The sequence below is a fragment of the Chelon labrosus genome, assembly GCF_963514085.1.
Source record: "Chelon labrosus genome assembly, chromosome: 7".
In the NCBI taxonomy this organism is placed as follows: domain Eukaryota; kingdom Metazoa; phylum Chordata; class Actinopteri; order Mugiliformes; family Mugilidae; genus Chelon; species Chelon labrosus.
The window spans coordinates 12461744-12476030 of NC_140343.1; the positions used below are offsets into that span (position 1 = coordinate 12461744).

Consider the following 14287-nt stretch of genomic DNA (forward strand, 5'->3'; position numbering starts at 1 on the left):
ATCGACATTAAATCAGTGATGTGTATATGTGGGCCACTACTGTATGAATACTCACAGTTCTGATGTGACCCCCTTGAAAGTGTCATGTAGTGTTTTGTTAATTTGTTCACAACAGCTTGAATTTTACGACTTCTTCTGACCTGAATTGTTTTGAATCTTGTCAGATGATAGTTTATTAAAACTAGACATTCGTCCTCTCTCTTTCCAGCCGGTGTTTGTGGACGACTCATTCAGCAGGAAGAATGACACCCCAGCTCTGCCTCCGAAGAAATGCATTCCCCCGAGACCCAAACCCCCCAGTGGTGAGTGTCACACTATGTCAGCTTGTGAGGTGTTGGTGGGTAGTTAAATACTACCAGTCTTGAAAAAGCCTCTGTGAGAAATGACCATTTATTATTATTTAAAAAAACTGTCAATCATCATGCTAACAAATGGACACGTGAACATATATCAGCACTATATTAATCTAAAACTATAGAAAGCTTTCCTTTAAAAACGTTATTTGAGGTGTACTTGAGTGTTTTAGTTCAGCCTGGAGGAGGTGTCTGAAGAGACCAGTGAATCTGGAACGAGACCATTTAGCCATGTCTGCATCAGGCCAAACACGCTGCACTCCCAGTACACATTCTGCTTTTTGTGCCAGTAGCTCATTGGCTTATTCAAAAGGTTCATACCTTCCCTTTTGCGTAGCACTTGATTCTCACTCTGCATCCTCATCTCCTCAGCTTGTTCTTATCTACTGAGGTTTTCCACTTACAAGTCCCCACGCAGAACCAGGAAGAACCTAATGCAAACAAGAACTTGAAAAACAAATTAAACAAATAACACCTGGGGCTGCAAAATGCAGAGGGGAATCTTGGAAATGGAAATAGTATTATGTGAAATCAGATGTTAATCAACTTTTTTGGCCATGCATATACATACGTACAAATACAAGACATTATTTCCCTGCATTTAACCCATCTGTTTGTACACACTGAGAGAAGTGAGCACACTTAGAGCAGTGTGCAGCCATGCAAGGTGCCAGGGGAGTGGTTTGAGGGGTTTAGGTACCAGACCAGTGACATTATGGGACCAAAGCTGCTTCTGTTTTCCCTTTATAATTATAAAGTGAAGGACAGAAAAGATATTTATGAGAAAAAATAGTTATGCTGATGTTTGTTTGCCTAAAATGAGTTGAACACTTTGGAGATGGCTTTATTAGTAAAATAAGGAAAGCTGCTTATTTTGTGTCTTAGTACTGCATTTACTTTGTTCTTCTTTGAGCGTTAAGCAATTCAGCAATATCTCAGGACCTGAACTTTCTTGATGAACTATATCTGTTATCCATTCTGCTGTAACTGGAGATGACCTCCACCCCTCACAGCGTGAGACTGTGCACCAAGCACAGCTCACACTAGGCCCACACAAGTTCTCATTTGTCAACAGGAAAGAATGTCATTGTGGGTACGGAGAAGATAAAAGCCTTCTCACTCTATTTTGTGTTTCAGTTCAAACACTGCCACACCCAGTGGCAGAGGGATGATGTGCGCTGTAACATCACATGTGTGCGTTACAAAACTTTCTGATACAGGATTGGCTTCAATGAGCTTTCACATCAGTGGCTTTCTGTCATGTCTTTAATGTGAGAAGGTCACACTTTCTTACGTTGGTAATAAAAAACTCTCCACATCCCTCTAAAAAAAAAAAAAAAGCAGATACATAAAAAAAAAAAAATATGAATTTTGCCAGAACTGTTGCACCTTTATACCTGCAGTGTACAGTGTCACTAAAAGCATTTAAGAGAAAGAAGATACAACTCCAAAACTTAAAATGACCTCAGTGCATGAGAACTGAACTACCGCTGACATCCTTTGATTTCATGATGGGTCTTATCAACATGATGGGTTTTATCAACTCATCTTGACTTCCCACACTTCTTTACAAAAATATGCGAGTGCTGTCATCTGTGTCTTTTATGTAGTATTTTTTTGTTTGCATCCATTTGTATTGATGTCAAATCTTTCTCTGATGGTTTGATCCGGCCTATAATTAAAATGATAACTTAAGTATCACCAAGCTTTGTCTGCAATTAGTGCAGTTTTCTGTACTTCCCCTTCTATGACTTTACCTGTTAATAATCTCATTTTTTGTGAAAACAGGGTGACTCACAGAAAAGCCTCGATGACACCCCCGTCCTAGGGATAGAGAAATTGTGAAGGCGATCTTAATCTTAGACTTTAGTTTAGCCTGCACGGACTTGATGCTTTTCCCATGGATTGTAATTTGGTACAAAACTGTATGTAAAAGAAACAGAATCAAAGGCCTCTGCATTTAGTCCCACCATCACTGCTTCTACACGTTTGTTAACTGTATGTTACATCACATACAGTGTGCGCCTGATGTTGTTTTTGTAACTGTCTGTTTCATAACAACCTGTCAGATCACAAGTAAATGAATTCTTTCTGGAATACAAAATCAATGTCTGGCTGAAACAGCACTAAATAATCTGTTATTTTGATTAAGGACACTTATATTACAATTTTTGCTTTATGCTTTGTCCTTTTTACGTCCTTTGGGTTTACTCCATTAATGTGGAATTTCTCCTCACTCCAAGAGCATCCATCTGTGCCTGGGTATTTATTAGATTTTGGTTTTGAAATGGACGTTATCTGCTGCAATTTCTTCTGGCAGAGGCTTGTTCTCTTCCTTTGTTACTTGTGGTATCTCTGGGTTTTGTGACACCGTGAGAAAGAGCTGGTCATTGTCCACTACTGTTTGTTTTGTGTACAGTTTCATATGATAGGTTTCCAAATAATTATGGATATTGTCTGTCTTATACATAGCTGAGTTAGTATGGGGATCTCACATCTTGTGTATTTTGTTGTTTTTGTGCCTGCTGCAAAAGGTAGGAAATGTGAAGTCTGATGGAGATATCAGTCTTTTATCTCAGTGCAATCATGTTCTTAGTGTTAAAGGGACCTTTCGGCTGACAGATGTAAGAGAAGAGAATTTAGTGTGCATATATATATATATGTATATATATATATATGTATCTCAGCATACCATATCATTAGGTTTCCATGTGTTGGTGCTGTTTTCAGTTCCCTTTTAAGATCAGTCTTTGTGCTTCTGGGCTGACAGGTGATTATTGAACTGATTCAGTGAACTTATTTCGTTCTTCCCTGGTCTATATCATGTTAGAGCCGGCCACTCCCAGAATCTCCATCAAAGGATGTAAATCAATGGGTCTATGCTGGTGCAAGCCCATATTTGTGTTCTCTTTATATCCTTGCATGTGTCCCTTCACGTAGATGGAGACACCTTGCCATTATGCCCTTTATTAGTTCTTCCTTAATTCGTCCTATTCATACATAGAAATAAATCTCCAAAGCGTGTATTTCCCGTAGCCCTATAATACATTTCTCTATCCTTGAGAAACTGTTGATTAAACACAGCTGAATCAACAGCTCTCTGTGATTTTAAGCAAATCACTCAAATGATTTGGCAAGTGAAAGCATCTTCCCTCTTAATCACCAATTCAGATAGCCTGTGTCCTCAATTGGCTTTATGTGATGATGGAAATATGTGAATCCACTGCATTAGTGGGCCGATAGTGGTGCATCAGCAGTGCACTCAAATATGAAAAATGGACATACGAAATGAAAAATTACATTTGTGCTAATGTAGAAATTTGGCACAAACGTTCTCTCACGTCCTGGAGTGACTTTGGGTGGCTTCCACTGCTGGCCCTGCTGCAGGCACACACATTATTGACCTAGAAATAATGGTTGTAGATTGTTGATTAGCTGTAGTAAAAACTCCCAAGGGTCAGCGCAGCATTGTCACTTGGGACTCTGTGCTCATTGTGAGAACGACGTGTTTCGGTCCAAGCTGTGGCCATGCTGTGCCACATGCTTGCTGACTCTGTGGTTGTAGAAGGGAACTAGAGCGAGAAGTCTTTTACGGCTTAGATGCATCTTTTATTTATTCAGAAATGCAATCAGATTCCATCAGCTCCTAGTCAGATCGTTTCTACAGTTCCCTCTGTGAACCCCTGGGCTTAAGTTCAAGGTTCATGCTCTCAGGATCTGTATATCGAGTTCATATTGTTGTTTCTCACAAACTGCTGTTGTGTTGTTTGTGTCGGCACATGTGAAGATGATGTTGTAAGAGCGATGATGTGTGGTTTGCATGGCTTGTTGTTGGCAGACACACCCTGGCTTGCTTCCTCTTGCTTTCCTTTATGTTTTCGAGGGTGAGTAGTTCTGAGAAGGTCACTGCAGGGTGTGCACAGTGAGCAAATATCAGCATTTTCACAGATAAAACAATTGTCTTCCTCTTCTGATGTTTAGTTTTGTGTCTCTATGTTTTCTGTTTTGCTCCTCTTCACACACCTTTGCATGCTCGACCACTTTTTCCTCATCACTTAACGTCATGCAAACTGGTATAACTGAGGGAACATTGCTGTGGCTGTATTGTTTTCGGTTGATTAAATGCTGCATGTACAATCCTGTGGTAAACATTAAGAGCAGATGCCGCAAACGTAGTGGATTATTTTAAAACTGGGTGGAGTTCGAGATTGTGGTTTCTCAAGTGTGTGTGAGTGTGTGCGCACCCATGAACACAGTTTACTGAAAGAGGAAAAAACTGATTGCCAGGCATGCAGTTTTGCTCGGCGTGCAACGTGAAATGAACTGCTCGACCCACGGCAGCCAGGTTATTTTGGCACTAGGACTAAAGGCATGTGTTGTATCACATCAGTGTGGTTTAACACCTACACAATCAACATAATCTTGTCTTAATGTTCCCACGATCCTCTGTTAGCACCAGTTTGAACTCCATGTAAATAACACAAACTGCTGTTGCTGTGGTTGTTACACATGGCTTGGTTGTTGTTGATCATGCCTACATAAACCTGTGAATGTATTATTGAGTCTGATGAACATTTATCAGAGCACTTTAACTTAAAAATAAATGTATATTTAATTTAAAGTGTTTCAGATGGTCAAGAGCTAGATTTTTGTCTTAAAGGACTGCAATATATATTTCTGTAAATCTTCAGTTGTATGACTAAATTCAGTGCAGTGTAAGATGTCCTAGGATGTGACATATTTATTTGAAGAATTTTACAAATTTGAGCTAAAAACATTTTCTGTTTTATTTTTTATTTTTTGTCTTTGTAAACTGAATATATTTGGAATTTAAGCTATTTTCCAAGTAAAGCAAAAATGTCAACAACAAAATAACCGTGGCAGATAAACCTTTTGTAAAAAAAAATATAGATTTATAAAATGTTTACTTAATATTGTCAGTGAACTGGTAACTTTATTTATTACAGGTTCACTTATACCATTGTTAAATCACCGAGGACTTTCGTAAATGTTTATGTATATATTTCTTCTAGTTGGTTAGTTGGTGTACCAACATTTGGTATGTGGGCAAAAACCCAAATGAGCGATTTTCCAGGAAACAGTTGAAATTGTTTTGTGGGTTACGGGGTATCGTTTACGGTTTTGATCCTTTGGGTGTTGTCCTTTGGTGTGTTTTTCATACAGCAGCTGTTTTTTTATCTGGTTCCTTTTTAGCGCTAAGGTGTAGCTCTGCGTGTGATCATTTAAAACAGGAGTTTTTTAGGACCTGATTTGAATTGCTTCCTACCGTGCTGTGTGTGGTTGTGAAACCTATGTGGCTTTCAAAAACTGTTAAGTATCTTTGAGGTGTCACTGGAGGTTAAGTTGGGTGTGGGCAGTTATAAGCAGATACACTCATGTTTGTTATGTGTGCGCTTCAGTATTGAGTCATGGTACCTCTCAGCTGTAGGTGAACGCGTGTACTTTTATGATTAATTGCACCTTCGGTTGGAGATAGGTGTGACCTGAAAATTGTGATTCGTTTTTTTTGGTCAGAATTGTATCACATCTTAGCAGCAAATTAATCAGTTTCAATGAAGCTGAGGGTTTGCACTTCAAGCCCTTATTCATTATACAACTTAAGCTGTTTTGGTGAACAGCTAGAATAATCACTTCCTTTTCCTTGCATATCTTCGTCACAACTGATAAGATCCAGTCTTTTTACAGAATGACAAACAGTTTTTTTTCTTTTCACCTGTGCTGTGATGTGTTTGTCTATAATGGTTTTTGCAAGCATTTACTGCGGCGGTGGAAGAAAACAAAACTTGCTTGTGTCTTCTTACTGACGATGCTCCACTTTGTCTTTTACGTCTTCAGGTAAGACTACACCGGTGAGCATGACCGGCCCGGCGGACTCTTCCAAACCTAGCGACCCGTTCCAGCCGTTCAGTGGCGAAGCCGTCGACCCTTTCCAGAGTAAAAAGGGCCTGGGAGACCCGTTCAGCGGCAAAGACCCTTTCGTCCCGTCAGCGGCATCAAGTAAATCTCCTAAAGACTCTGCCTCGGGTTTTACAGACTTCGGTTCTGTAAGTTGAGATTGGTGATACTGCTTAACTGCCAGTGTCTTGACCAGCCTAATACGATGAAGGCATTACTAAGATTATGAGAAGGTTTATTAGTTATAGATGTGAATGAGGGCCTGCAGGCAACATCTGGCCCTCATTAAATTAAAAAAAATCCCAGTATTTAGGCTGTCATGTTATTTTTTCTTCTTATATTGAAACCATCCCAAAATCAACCGATGGATCATTTTATGATTTACCAAACCTGAATATGTGCAGTCACCCTGTAGGTTCTGAGGCAGTCACAGGGCTGCACCATCTGTGGAGTGCACACATGACATGACGTCAGCAGAAAACAATACAAAGTCTGCCTAGCCTGCATCTCATTGGTCCTGGTTCACGACTGCGTAAAACAGAGAGAAGCTAATTGGCAAACGCTGAACTGCTGTGCAAGTCCACCTACCTCGGCACCTCTCCCTGAACCAGCGTCCCCCCCCCCACCTCACCTCTTGCAGCTGAGAAAATACACACCCAACTACCACAGCTCGCTTCACTGTCTGTCACTGAATATCATTTTCCTGATAGGTGCAGCTGAAGCAGTCCCGTATTTTATGAATGGAGCGTGCAGTGTCTTCATGGTGAAATCAGGACAAGGTGTCATAGCGCTCATATTACTTTTCCATATGAACCTACTTTACATTTTATTTTTTCAAATGCACAATAATAGTGATTCACAATAACAAGCAGTGAATGTCTTCTGTGGTCTGAGAGCTTTTTCTAGTCCACAAGTATTAAGAGTTTGCTCTCAATGATATAGTCTTATAATATGATTTTAGTTTGGTTAGAAATGAAAAACATTGAACAGTAGGCTAATTAGGCATTTGAATGCAGAGTCTTGTTGCAGTGAGTTTGTGACCAAAGCCCTTCCTGACCAGTGGAATCAGGTGCTCTTCACTGTAGCCTGAGATGATGCACAAATTTCCAGGGTGACCAGATCAACCGTTTTTTTTTTTTGTTTTTTTTTAAATAAACAATCACAACACGTTACAAACGGCATGCAATCAGGTCTTTCTTTAAAGCCAGGCTAGAGCTGTTCTGAAACCGTATTCGTCGGTATAGTACAGGAAAGGGTGTTAGCTCTTTTTTGTGGTTTGGTTGTTTTGGCAAGAAGAATATCAGAGGTTTGTCAGGTTTTCCCCTGAGTTTCAGGTTGAATACCAGCGTGCTGCCATCATGCTCACTGTTTGAACTAGTAGTGTAGCTTGTGACCCTGAACAAGTGGTCAGTCCATCAGAGGGAAATCACACTGAGAAAGACATTCACACCAGTTACGGACAACCAATTAACACCCTCAAGATAATCTCTAAATACTGTACGTTTCCATTTCAGTCAGACAGATAATCAGGTGGATAATCACTGCGATTAACCCCCGACATAATGCTTCAGCCACTCAGTTCAAGTGGTTTTCAGATTTAACATCAAACATCAGACATAGCAGTATCACTACTCAACTCTCAGTTCTGGAGTCTGTCCGTCCTGCATGACTGTGCGTTGTGTGGAGTTTGCCATGTGCAACAATTTAGTGTGCTATCAGCAGTAGTAGTGTGTTACATCTGTTGTTTATTTTGATTGTGCTAGTCTTTGTCTTACAATAACGCTGAGTCTTGGCTTTTACTAACCCGATCATTTCTTTCTACAATCTGGCCGCAATTAAGCATTTATGGAACCTCATATCCAAACTGATTGGTTTACTGTGTATAAATGAAATAACTATGAAATGATTATGAATGAATTAGTTTGACGTAGAACTTCACTTTTTCCAGTTGTGCTTCCTGGTGCCATGTGTTCCCACTCACCTGGCCGTCCAAGTTATGCAAAAAAAAACTTGTTAGATTGCTCTATGGCCCAGCTCTGATGTCCACGTCCCCATTGTAGGTGCTTTTGCTTGTGGACAGGGGGTCAGCAGGAGCACCCTGACTGGTCTATAGCAGCGCAGCCCCATACCCAACAAACTGTCTACTGACACCTTTCTATCAGAACTATCAGTAACTTTTTCAGCAATTTGGCCTAGAGTAGCTCGTCTGTTGTATCGGACCATATGGGGCAGTCTTTGTTGTAGCCTGTATCCAGTTCACTGGTTTTTCTACCACCCGTCAGTGGTCATAATGTTGGTTGATCTTTGTATCTATGTATTTGCATCACTACTGGATGACAAAGTGATTACTATTCATATATCATTATAGAGAAACAAAACATATCCTTATTTCCTACATTTCCTAGGAGCACTATGGTTCCATATTTGTCCTCTCTCAGCATGTTTCTTCTCTTGTTGTAGAAGACATCTTTACCGTCTCTTCCCTTTAGTTCTTAGTGTAACTTGTTTTTCCTTGAAGGGATTCACTGACAGTTCTGTTCCACCACAGTCTGTTTGTCACACACATATTCAGCTTCGACTTTAAGATTTGCGTAATCAATTGGTCTCAGTAAAAATACCAACGAAACACGAAACCGAACGTCAGTGTTTCAAAGAAGACTGCACAGAACGTCTGCAGGGATCCCTTTGCTGTGTCCATGTGCTGTGGTGTGATGTCCTGTAAACTAGCCTAGATCAACTGATTTCAGGTGTGCCTGGTTTATAACCTCTGTTCTGTAATCTACCTCTCTGACAGGACCCGAGAAAGTCAAGGTAAGAGACTGACCACACACACACACAACACACTGGTTCATGTGGTCACCACCACAGTCTCAGAGATGTACACACTTACACCGAGCACGTTGACTGCGTTTCCTTCATTCTGCAGACCAGCTCATCCCGACCATCTCAGTTGGGTTTAGGTCGGGTGATTGTTGAGGTCATCTGATGCAGCTGGACGCTCATGAATTTATCCTCTGCAGCAGAGATAATCCCAGGTCTTCCCTTTCTGGGGCATGAGAGCTGTTTTTAACAATGCTGTAATGCATTTCATGTTACGTACCGGCCAACATACACTACAGTATATGGTAGTGATGTTAATAAACAGTTTGCAAAGGTGCAAATTCCTAGCCTGGTCGTTACCATCCTAGTTTCCGCCCGAAATTTGATTTCGGTCGGGCACGGAGTCTGGCCAAATTGCACTTCCACGGTTCGCGTGTAACCGCGCGGTCCGCGCCAATCAGCCAACAGTTGAGTGATGACGCGGAACTCGCATGCCGAGTTGCTTGTAGTCCAGCGAAGCTTGTAGTTCAACAGCATAGCAACAATGGCGACGGAGGAAGAGACGCTAGAAGCCATCCGCGAAGTTGTCTCAACTCTCGAGAGCATCACGGAATTAAAACCAGAACAAGAGGCTTGTCTTGTCAATTTTATAAATGGCAAGGACGTCGTAGCTCTCCTTCCAACTGGCTTTGGGAAAAGTTTGATTTATTTAACTGGGAGCGGAAGTGGTAAGCGTAAGAGCCTGAACTCCGGCGCACAATATACGTCATTACCAAACGTTGCTGATTGGTTAAGGGAACTCCAATGATTTTAAACCTCAAAATAAGCATCCGCCCATTACGGAGACAGATTCCTATTACATTGGGCCTGACTAACGTGCCAGACCGAAATCAAATTTCGGGCGGAAACGTAGGATGGTAACGACCAGGCTAGCAAATTCCCACATTTGAAGTGAATCTTTTACAACCCCGTCCTGTGCTCCATAATTGTTGCCATCATTAAAAGAAAGTTGCACTTTTACGCTCCCTCTCACATCACAGCTGGTATTCTAGTTTAATCACACCATCACAGAAATGTGTGTAACCTGATGGTGTCCTTTTATAGGTATAAAACTGGCAGTGGTAAAGACTGTATGTCTGAAAAGGGATTTCCTTTCTGTTTCTCTGTCTCTCTCTATCTGTAGTTTGGGAATGAGGCGCAGCAACTGGAGTGGGCTAAGCGGGAGAGTGAGCGAGCAGAGCGCGAGCGTCTGAAGAGGCTCAGACAGCAGGAACAGGAAGACCTGGAGCTGGCCATCGCCCTCAGCAAGGCAGAGATGTCCAACGCATGACCTGGGACCCTTACCACACGCGAATACACACCTAGCCATACGCAGGCTAGCATGCAGACGAAAGTGACCGACATGAAAATATTCAGACATGAAGCACATCACTTATCTAAATTCCGGGTGTTCATGCAAACTCTGGTGTGCACACACACACACACACAAGCAGAACCTACACACGCAAACACACGCACACTCAGTGACTCTGTGAATGGAGAAGGAAGAACCCCTGACACTGAAGAAACAACGAAACTGTAGGCTGAAAACTCATCACTGCAAACCTCTACTGCTGGTTTGAAGAGAAGGGAAAGTGAAGTATGAAGAAGGATACGAGGAGGATCTAAGCGGAGGGCTCAATGGAAACCAATTGATGCACTGTGGATATGCACTATAGTGATTGGACTCATTCATTCATTGGACTAAGCAGACGACACCTTGAGTTTGCATTTCAGCATGTTGTTTTACTTCTTCAGCTACACTCACGATGTGGGGAAATGGCATGCTAACAAAACTTTCTTTCATTAGAAAAACAGTGAATAAAAGGGTTTTTTTTTCTTCGTAACAAGCCACATTGAACAAAAATCATACCACAAACCCAAAACAAACCCTGAAACAAAGGCAACTGGGCTTGTTTGAGTTATCTTGAAGATGTTTCACGACAAGCAGGTTCTTCATTTCTAAGAGAATGGTAAGGAGTTTAGGTTTTCATTAGGAACATCTGTGTGTGGTGGGCAACAGGAACTCACATGACTAGGACCTGTACACATGACCAGATACTACGCCAGATGTGTACGTTTCAGGTGGGCACCACACCAGATGTTCCTAATAAAAACCTAAAACTCCCCACCAGTCCTTTAGAGCTGAAGGAGTCGCTTGATTGGTGAAACGTCTTCAAGAAAACCCAATAAGTTCCATTGCTTTTGTTTCAGCTTTGTTTGTTTTTTTTAGATATATCTTGACCTGGATGACCGAGAACATACACAGATCCAATAGTACTAATCTGACTGCCCAGGTATTTCTTAGAAGGGATTGGTCCTCATATATAGTGTTGACATTGATATGTTTTTGAGCTACTGAGGGAATAGACTGTGCTAGTATTCAGTGTTGAGTTGTTTTGTTGAAGACCGTGCTTAAGATTGGGATTTTTTTCTTTTCAGTTAGTGATATAAATCTATTTTTTAAATGCTGTCACCAAGCCAGATTCAGATGAGAAGTGAGAAGGGGGTTACTAGTTGAGTGGTTTCACTTCTGCTGCAGGCTAACTGTTGTTCTCTGCTTTGTGCTAGGATAGACTAAACTCTATACTGGATGTACAGAATTTCATTTTCTCATCCGCTGACCGGACGGTGTTGCAGTGGTTAGCCCACTCACGTCTCACAGCAAGAAGGTTCTGGATTCGAACCTCCCGGGCGGCTGGGGCTTCGCTGTGCACAGGTTAAATGATCTTCCTGTGACTGCGTGGGGTCTCTCCGGGTCTGGCTTTCTTCCACAATCTAAAAACGTCATTTGGTTATTCTAAATTGGCTGTAGCTGTGATTGTGAATGGTTGTTTCTCTCTCTGTAGCCATGTGACAGACTGGTGACCAGTACAAGGTGTAGCCCGCCTCTCACCTAATGTCAGCTCAGGCTAGGATAGGCTCCAGCCCCATGCTACCCTCTTTAGGATCTGGATGGATGGCTGGATCTCATCTGACTCTGGGTGAATATAATTCCCCGAAAATCATGTTTACATTTAATTTCATACCACACCAGGGCCTTTCATGAGGATAGGGATATTTAGAGGCATCGGCTTTAAAGGCTACACTGTGTGACACTTAATTTGTGGTAAATTATTTAATTTCTAATTAATCCTTAAGGAACATGCCATACATCACTGAAGCACCATATAATCAGAAACTGCTTACATTAACTGTTCAGGGACTTTGTGCTGCAGAAGGACCCCAAGCTTAACGTGGTACTTTCAATCATTCAACTGGAGTTTTTATTATTATTATTATTATTTGACCATATTAGATTTTTCTCATTTTTGCACTCAACCCAAGACACAACCTCAACATCAGGGGTTATTTTATTCAGCGTCTCAATGTCACTGTACCGGCCGAAGTGAGTAGTGCTCACTCTAAAGTCCCATCTCTATTTGTAAAGTAGATGGATGTCTTGTCATTGCTCATGTCTTGTGCACACGGCACGTGGGAAGAAGGGGGGTCAGTCAATCAGTCAGTTGCCACGATTACTCCGAGGGCATCAACCTGCCTCGTGAGCGCACACACTCCCAACCTGTCCTGTTTTAAGAAAACAATTTTTTTAAACAACTTTCATTATGTTCCCATCCGACTCTTCACATTAAAGGAAGTTGAGGGAAAACAAATCAGCTGCTTAAAAAACTGCTAAAGACGCATTTCATTGTTGAAAACGAGAGCGACCGTAGTCAGATGTCGACATATCCATTTGTGACAGTATGTATTGTACAAACGCGTCTTCTGATCATGAATATAAACTTCTGCTGGTGAGAAGTTTCTGCAGTCACCCGCAGGACTTTCTCTCTCTCTCTTTGTATATAGACCGAGCTACCTATGCCTCTTCTCGACAGCTGTACTTTGATTTGTGATGGTTCACCACAGCCAGAAAATGAAAGGCAAGATGAAATGGAATACATTTTTTTTTTTTTTTTTTTTACGTTTTCACCTCTTTTTTTTTTCTGCAGAGATTTTACTTCACAAGAAGGGTATTATTATATTATATTTTGAAGGTTGTTTCTTTAAAAGGAGCATACAAAATATTGTTGTTGTTGTATTTTGCTGGAATTCCTATTTGATTTTTAGTCACTCCGGTGCTCAGATCGTTTCCAAACCGAGCTGCAGAGCTTTTGGAAAGGTTTGTGACTGGCTAGAAACTGGAAAAATGTGAAAGATTGCTTTTTCTAGTGTGTCGTAGCTTGGATTCAACCACTCATATTGTGTTGTGTTTTTTTGTTTTTTATATCAGTTGTCGACCTACTTGAAGTGATAACTGTTGTTTGAGGAAGACAGACTGAAGTCAGCTCTAGAGTTGAATTTCCTCCGGACAGGAAAACAGATTCCGCTGAATTTGTTTTCTAAAGACTTTTTGTTTCCCGGAGTCCCTTCTGTTTTAGTTTCAGATATCACATTGTCTTTAATACTGTACATGTGAGGCTATGTTTTATGTGTGACCATGTTGAATTATATGCTTCAGTCAGTGTATAGCTTTGTGCATCCAGTCCAGTTGCTCCTGCATACTGTACATGTTCTGCCCAATGTCACTCCACAGTGTCTGACGCTGTCTGGCAAGTAGTGGTTAAATTAAAGTGCTTTCTGCCACCAGTCACACTAGGGCTGCATAGATACACCGATCAGGCATAACATTATGACCACCTTCCTAATATTGCGTAGGTCTCGCTTGTGCCTCCAAAACAGTTGTGACTCATCAGAGAATGGACATGGGTCTTCTGAGGGTGTCCTGTGGTGTCTGACAACAGAATGTTATTAGTGGGGGCCTTTGGTTCCTATGGGTTGAGGGGAGGGGCCTCTGTGGATCATCCTACAGATACTTGATCAGTTTGGGATCTAGAGAATTTGGAGGCCAGGTCAACACCTTGTGCTGTTTTTATTTTTTTTTGAGTTGTTCCTAAACCGTTTTTGTGTGTGTGCCTGTATCAGGCTGCAACCTGCTGGGGATGGCTGCTGCCATCAATGAGTGTCACCTCATTGCTATGGGGTGGGGGTGCCTGGTCTGGTCTAGGTGGGCGCTACATGTCTAAGTAACATCCACATGAATGCCAGGTCCAAAAGTTTCCCAGCAGAATTTACTTCACCTGTCAGTGGTTTTAATGTTGTGGCTGATCGGTGTGTGTATG

The 14287-nt window shown here is 41.5% G+C and overlaps 1 protein-coding gene across 3 annotated transcripts in view; it reads left to right on the top strand.

Annotated features, from left to right (window-relative positions):
- The window catches only part of eps15l1a (epidermal growth factor receptor pathway substrate 15-like 1a), a gene marked incomplete at its 5' end in the record, with an annotated part of 31224 nt that extends 18116 nt beyond the window's left edge, over nt 1–13108 (top strand). For 2 of the 3 annotated variants that reach the window (XM_084549109.1, XM_084549108.1), the window contains 2 exons: nt 209–302; nt 6210–7203. In XM_084549109.1, the coding sequence (XP_084405235.1) occupies nt 209–302; nt 6210–6427 (312 nt within the window). In that variant the 3' untranslated portion in view covers nt 6428–7203. Of the gene's footprint in view, nt 1–208; nt 342–6209; nt 7204–9063; nt 9081–10272 lie in introns of those variants that run through there. The other variant, XM_084549110.1, reaches the window with a different exon arrangement.
- Between the last annotated feature and the right edge of the window lie 1179 nt (nt 13109–14287).